This window comes from Argentina silus (genome assembly GCF_951799395.1).
Source record: "Argentina silus genome assembly, chromosome: 2".
NCBI lineage: Eukaryota > Metazoa > Chordata > Actinopteri > Argentiniformes > Argentinidae > Argentina > Argentina silus.
Window position 1 is genome coordinate 34,027,247 of NC_139656.1, and position 7,500 is coordinate 34,034,746.

The 7,500-nt window shown below is 49.4% G+C and overlaps 1 protein-coding gene across 1 annotated transcript in view; it reads left to right on the plus strand.

Moving 5' to 3' along the window:
* LOC310800944 (fibroblast growth factor 13-like) overlaps window positions 1–6,709 on the plus strand; it is a gene marked incomplete at its 5' end in the record, with an annotated part of 12,259 nt that extends 5,550 nt beyond the window's left edge. The window contains 4 exons of the mRNA XM_083664838.1: window positions 1,093–1,203; window positions 2,093–2,196; window positions 5,078–5,276; window positions 6,163–6,709. Coding sequence (XP_083520964.1) covers window positions 1,093–1,203; window positions 2,093–2,196; window positions 5,078–5,276; window positions 6,163–6,299 — 551 coding nt within the window. The 3' untranslated portion in view covers window positions 6,300–6,709. The remainder of the gene's footprint in view (window positions 1–1,092; window positions 1,204–2,092; window positions 2,197–5,077; window positions 5,277–6,162) is intronic.
* Window positions 6,710–7,500: the final 791 nt, after the last annotated feature.

A 7,500-nucleotide genomic window follows, 5' to 3' on the forward strand; every position in this document is an offset into this window, starting at 1 on the left:
CTACTACTACTACTACTACTGCTACTACTATGTTACTACCATTACTACTACTACTACTACTACTACTACTGCTACTACTATGTTACTACCATTACTACTACTACTACTACTACTACTACTACTACTACTATGTTACTACCATTACTACTACTACTACTACTACTATGTTACTACCATTACTACTACTACTACTACTACTACTACTGCTACTACTATGTTACTACCATTACTACTACTACTACTACTACTACTACTACTGCTACTACTATGTTACTACCATTACTACTACTACTACTACTACTACTACTGCTACTACTATGTTACTACCATTACTACTACTACTACTACTACTACTACTGCTACTACTATGTTACTACCATTACTACTACTACTACTACTACTACTACTACTGCTACTACTATGTTACTACCATTACTACTACTACTACTACTACTACTACTGCTACTACTATGTTACTACCATTACTACTACTACTACTACTACACTGAATATGCAGGGTTAGGGTTAGGCATGGATATGTAGATACACTGAGAAGCATGACCAACTGTCTGTCTGTCTGTCTGTCTGTCTGTCTGTCTGTCTGTCTGTCTGTCTGCCTGTCTGTCTGGCTAGCTGTCTATCTGTCTGTCTGTCTGTCCGTCTGTTTGTCTGTCTGAATGAGCTGATCCTTGCATGGAGATACAGGCTGGTATCCATAGAGATATTGTTCTATCTGTTCTATCTCCATGACGACCACTATCCCAGGTTCTGCCCAGCCCTCTGGTTGGTGTCCCAGCCATCGAGGATACAACAGTGTTCTATAGAATCACTACTCATGAGAACAGTTATTAACAGTAATTATTCCATCTGTCACTCCTCTCCTCTCCTCTCCTCTCCTCTCCTCTCCTCTCCTCTCCTCTCCTCTTCTCTTCTCTTCTCTTCTATTCCATTCTCTCCTCTCCTCTCCTCTCCTCTTCTCTTCTCTTCTCTTCTCTTCTCTTCTCTTCTCTTCTATTCCATTCTCTCCTCTCCTCTCCTCTCCTCTCCTCTCCTCACCTCTGTTTTCACTTTCTTACCATCCTGTCTCCCCAGAGCCCCAGCTGAAGGGCATTGTGACCAAGCTCTACAGTCGTCATGGTTACCACCTCCAGCTACAGGCCGATGGCACCGTCGATGGAACCAAGGAGGAGGACAGCAGTTTCGGTAGGGTAGACACAGAACAGCAGTTTCGGTAGGGTAGACACAGAACAGCAGTTTCGGTAGGGTAGACACAGAACAGCAGCTTCGGTAGGGTAGACACAGAACAGCAGCGAGGGCTCAGAGGGGAGGAGGTAGGAGGTAAGGCTGTGGAGGGAGGAGGTAGGAGGTAGGGCTGTGGAGGGAGGAGGGAGGGCTGTGGAGGGAGGAGGTAGGGCTGTGGAAGGAGGAGAGAGGAGGTAGAGCTGTGGAGGGAGGAGGTAGGGCAGTGGATGGAGGAGGGAGGAGGTAGGGCTGTGGAAGGAGGAGGGAGGAGGTAGGGCTGTGGATGGAGGAGGGAGGAGGCAGGGCTGTGGATGGAGGAGGGAGGAGGTAGGAGGTAGGGCTGTGGAGGGAGGAGGGAGGGCTATGGAGGGAGGAGGTAGGGCTGTGGAGGGAGGAGGGAGGAGGTAGGGCTGTGGAGGGAGGAGGTAGGAGGGAGGGCTGTGGAGGGAGGAGGTAGGGCTGTGGAGGGAGGAGGTAGGGCTGTGGAGGAAGGAGGTAGGAGGTAGGGCTGTGGAAGGAGGAGGGAGGAGGGAGGAGGTAGGGCTGTGGAGGTAGGAGGTAGGGCTGTGGAAGGAGGAGGGAGGAGTTAGGGCTGTGGAGGGAGGAGGGAGGGCTGTGGAGGGAGGAGGTAGGAGGTAGGGCTGTGGAGGGAGGAGGTAGGAGGGAGGCCAGTGACTGCCAGCAGAGATGTTCCTGCCCTGCAGATTGATAGGGCAGAGAGTTCAGGACGTCTGACGAATCAATTTAGACGTTAATATTGCTAATATCGCTCTCACACTGAATCCTTCACAAGTATCCCCCCCCCCATGTCCTCCCTGTGCCCCCCCCCCCCCCCCCCCTTGTGTTCCAGCGGTGTTCAATCTAATCCCAGTGGGGCTACGTGTGGTTGCCATCCAAGGGGTTCAGACCAAACTCTACCTGGCCATGAACAACGAGGGCTTCCTGTACACATCAGTGAGTCTTCCCCTCCCCAGCGCTTAACCTTTAACCTCATACTGTAGGCTGAGACACTAACATGCTAACCACCAGTATACACCTCATACTGTAGGCTGAGACGCTAACATGCTAACCACCAGTATACACCTCATACTGTAGGCTGAGACGCTAACATGCTAACCACCAGTATACACCTCATACTGTAGGCTGAGACGCTAACATGCTAACCACCAGTATACACCTCATACTGTAGGCTGAGACGCTAACATGCTAACCACCAGTATACACCTCATACTGTAGGCTGAGACGCTAACATGCTAACCACCAGTATACACCTCATACTGTAGGCTGAGACGCTAACATGCTAACCACCAGTATACACCTCATACTGTAGGCTGAGACGCTAACATGCTAACCACCAGTATACACCTCATACTGTAGGCTGAGACGCTAACATGCTAACCACCAGTATACACCTCATACTGTAGGCTGAGACGCTAACATGCTAACCACCAGTATACACCTCATACTGTAGGCTGAGACGCTGACTCCTTGGTGACCTTGGAATGTATGTATTCTGGGGAGCAGCTAGTTACCATGGAGACCATGAGTAAGGACATGCAAATGCAAGTTGTTCTTGTTTCATCAGAAGGCAGCACAGCATAGCTGCAGACAACATCTACGACTCATTACTCATTTATTAGATTGCTTCAAGTACTGTATGCCCAGCTCTGTGTGCGTGTGTGTGTGTGTGTGTATGTGTGCGTGTGCGTGTGCGTGTGCGTGTGCGTGTGCGTGTGTGTGTGTGCGTGTGCGTGTGTGTGTGTGTATGTGTGTGTATGTGTGTGTGTGGTAGGGCTGTGGAGGGAAGAGGTAGGAGGTAGGGCTGTGGAAGACGTGTGTGTGTGTGTGTGTGTGTGTGTGTGTGTGTGTGTGTGTGTGTGTGTGTGTGTGTGTGTGTGTGGGGGGGGGGTTGACGTGGATATTCATGTCTATATGACAGAGTGACAGAGTGAGTGTTGGTATTGATCAGGTGGCAGGGTGAGTGTCCTCCCTTCTATCCACTGATGCAGCCTCCACCGTCCTGTCCACTCTTTCCTCACCCTTCGACTCTCTTGCAAGCTTGTAGAATAGGGCTCCGGGCAGCTGAGAGGAAATGGAGAAAAACCGGCCTCCCTGATGACCTAAAACCTTATCTCTCTCTCCTCCTCAACTACACCTCCTCTGCATCAGCTGCTAAAGCTTCTTACTACCATTCCAAAATTCAATCCTCTTCCTCTGACCCAAGGAAACTGTTCTCCACATTTTCCTCACTCCTCAACCCACTTCCTCTCCCTCCTCCCTTCTCCTTGTCTGCGGATGACTTTGTCACCTACTTTGAAAAGAAGGTTGATGACATTAGCAGCTCTTTCTCTCTACCTCTCACCAACACTGCTACCTCTCCTCCCAAACCCACTGCACTACACTCGGTCTCTGGTTTATCAGCTCTTTCCCCCCTCTCCCCTGATGATATTCTAAAACTGGTCACATCCAAGCGGGCAACCACCTGCCCCCTCGATCCTATCCCCTCCTCCTTTCTCCAATCCATCTCCAAAGACCTCCTTCCGTTCCTTACCACCATAATCAATTTCTCTCTATCCACAGGATCTGTCCCAGCTGCCTTTAAGACAGCCAGAGTCAAGCGTCTTCTCAAAAAAACAACTCTTGACCCATCTGTTGTCCATAACTATAGGCCGGTGTCCCTTCTTTCCTTCTTATCTAAAACCCTTGAATGTGCTGTCTCTAACCACCTGTCTCACTACCTCCTTCAGGACAACCTCCTTGACCCTCACCAATTCGGCTTTAAGGCTGGGCACTCTACTGAGACTGCTCTCCTTGCTGTCACAGAGGCCCTCCACTCTGCTCGAGCTTCCTCCCTCCCCTCTGTTCTCATTCTTCTGGACCTGTCCTCTGCATTCGACACAGTAAACCACACGATCCTTCTCTCCACCCTCTCAGAACTGGGCTCTGCACTCTCCTGGTTTGCTACCTGGCCAATCGCTCTTACCAGGTGTCGCTGTCCTCTCACCACTGGGGTCCCCCAGGGCTCTGTCCTAGGGCCCTTACTGTTCTCCCTCTATACCAAATCTCTTGGCTTTGTAATTTCCTCACATGGTTTCTCCTACCACAGCTACGCAGATGACACTCAACTCTTTCTCTCTTTCCCCCCTTCTGACTCACAGGTGGAAACACGTGTCTCTGCGTGTCTTGCAGACATTTCTGCCAATAGCCCCTGGTCCTAGCATAGATTACTATATTTTATGATGACTGATGGATAGATGATTCACTTACTTAGACAAATGTATTTGTTGTAAGTTGCTTTGGGTAAAGGTGTCTGTTAAATGCCATAAATGTAAATGTAAATGTAAATCAGGTGACAGAGTGAGTGTTGGTATTGATCAGGTGACAGAGTGAGTGTTGGTATTGATCAGGTGACAGAGTGAGTGTTGGTATTGAACAGGTGACAGAGTGAGTGTTGGTATTGATCAGGTGACAGAGTGAGTGTTGGTATTGATCAGGTGACAGAGTGAGTGTTGGTATTGATCAGGTGACAGAGTGAGTGTTGGTATTGATCAGGTGACAGAGTGAGTGTTGGTATTGATCAGGTGACAGAGTGAGTGTTGGTATTGATCAGGTGACAGAGTGAGTGTTGGTATTGATCAGGTGACAGAGTGAGTGTTGGTATTGATCAGGTGACAGGGTGATTGGGGCAGTTTAACAGTAATCAGCTCCTCACTGCAGACTGAGAGATGGAGATCTGACATAAACACTCTACTCTCCCCTCTCCCCTCTCTCCCCTCTCCCCTCTCCCCCCTCTCTCTCCCCTCTCCCCCCCCCTCTCTCTCCCTCCCCTCCCCAGGAGATGTTTACTCCGGAGTGTAAGTTTAAGGAGTCTGTGTTTGAGAACTACTATGTGACGTACTCCTCTACCATGTACCGCCAGCAGCAGTCTGGCCGGGCCTGGTACCTGGGCCTGAACAAGGACGGAGTCATCATGAAGGGGAACCACGTCAAGAAGACCAAACCTGCCGCACACTTCATCCCTAAACCACTAAAAGGTGTGTGTGTGTGTGTGTGTGTGTGTGCATGTGCGTGTACGTGTGCGTGTCTGTGTGCGTATCTGTGTGTGTGTGTGTGTGGGGCTCATTTTGAAGGCTCACGCCAAGCAGTTTTCCTTTTGGCTTTTCTCGAAAATACTGAAAAATACTCAAAGAACGGAGGCACAGAGTGGTGGGTGACATTATTAATTCATGGAGCTATTTGGGAATGTAGCTCCAGATGTAGCTCGGAGCAATTCTCAATAAAATGTGTCAGAAGGTATGGCACATGGGAAATTGTTCTACGGAGGTGTTAAGAAAATAGAATGCATCGCCCAAAATACACATACTTTGGCCTAAATGACCATTTTGGGACTTGAATCGTTGCGCAATAATATTGTGCAGCACCAGGATGTGATCAACACTGTCAGCTAAGAAACGTCAAAATGACAAATGGGAGCCTTTAACTCTGGCATGCTGCTCAGTCTCCTCTTCCTCCGTTCGGTCAGGTCAGTCATTTAGAAACACCTTCTCCTTTACTCTTAAGTACAGTGTGTTGATGGAGTCAAAGACAGTCATCATGTTTATTCTACCTCCTCCTCCTTTTTGTCTGTCTCTCTGTCTGTCTGTCGGTCTGTCGGTCTGTTTGTCTGTCTGTCTGTCTGTCTGTCTGTCTGTCTGTCTGTCTGTCCTACAGTGGGCCTGTTGGTTTATTCTAACTGTCTGTCTGTCTGTTTGTCTGTCTGTCTGTCCTAGAGTGAGCCTGTTGGTTTATTCTAACTGTCTGTCGGTCTGTCTGTCTGTCTGTCTGTCTGTCTGTCTGTCTGTCTGTCTGTCTGTCTGTCCTACAGTGGGCCTGTTGGTTTATTCTAACTGCCTGTCTGTCTGCCTGTCTGTCTGTCTGCAGTGGCCATGTACCGTGAGCCGTCCCTCCATGACCTCACAGAGTTCTCCCGCTCCGGCAGCGGCACGCCCACCAAGAGCCGCAGCGCCTCGGCTCTCCTCAACGGGGGCAAGGCCCTCAGCCACAACGAGTCCCCTTAACAAGGCCCTCAGCCACAACGAGTCCCCTTAACAAGGCCCTCAGCCACAACGAGTCCCCTTAACAAGGCCCTCAGCCACAACGAGTCCCCTTAACAAGGCCCTCAGCCACAACGAGTCCCCTTAACAAGGCCCTCAGCCACAACGAGTCCCCTTAACAAGGCCCTCAGCCACAACGAGTCCCCTTAACAAGGCCCTCAGCCACAACGAGTCCCCTTAACAAGGCCCTCAGCCACAACAAGTCCCCTTAACAAGGCCCTCAGCCACAACAAGTCCCCTTAACCAACCAGTCCTCCTAACTAACCAGTCCTCCTAACCAACCAGTCCTCCTAACTAACCAGTCCTCCTACCTAACCAGTCCTCCTACCTAACCAGTCCTCCTTACTAACCAGTCCTCCTAACCAACCAGTCCTCCTAAGCAGTCCTCCTAACTAACCAGTCTTCCTAAATAACCAGTCCTCCTAACCAACCAGTCCTTCTAACTAACCAGTCCTCCTAACTAACCAGTCCTTCTACCTAACCAGTCCCCCTAACTAACCAGTCTTCCTAACTAACCAGTCCTCCGAACCAACCAGTCCTCTTAACGAGTCCTAGCCCCAAACATATCAGGAGGGGAAGGATGAGGAGAGGAGGAAGTGGAAGAAGAGGAGGAGGTGGTGGTGGAGGAGGAGGACGAGGAGGAGGAAGATGAGGAGAGAGGGAGGAGGACAAAGAGGTGGTGGAGGAAGAGGAGTAAAGGAAGATGATGAAGAAGAGGAGGAGGAGGACAGGAACCCAGTTTGGTCTTTACTTGAACCACTGTGACAGACTATCTATGGTGTTTATGATGACATCATATCTATGGTGTTTATGATGACATCATATCTATGGTGTTTATGATGACATCATATCTATGGTGTTCATGATGACATCATATCTATGGTGTTTATGATGACATCATATCTATGGTGTTCATGATGACATCATATCTATGGTGTTCATGATGACATCATATCTATGGTGTTTATGATGACATCATATCTATGGTGTTCATGATGACATCATATCTATGGTGTTTATGAAGACATCATATACATGGTGTCCATGATGACATCAGGCCATCAGCTTCTGCAGGTCAGCTTGGCAGAGAACGTTTCTGTCTGAGAGCTAAGCCATCCTCTGGTCTGGAGTCTGGAGTGCTTCCTGGGATCACACTTTACTCATG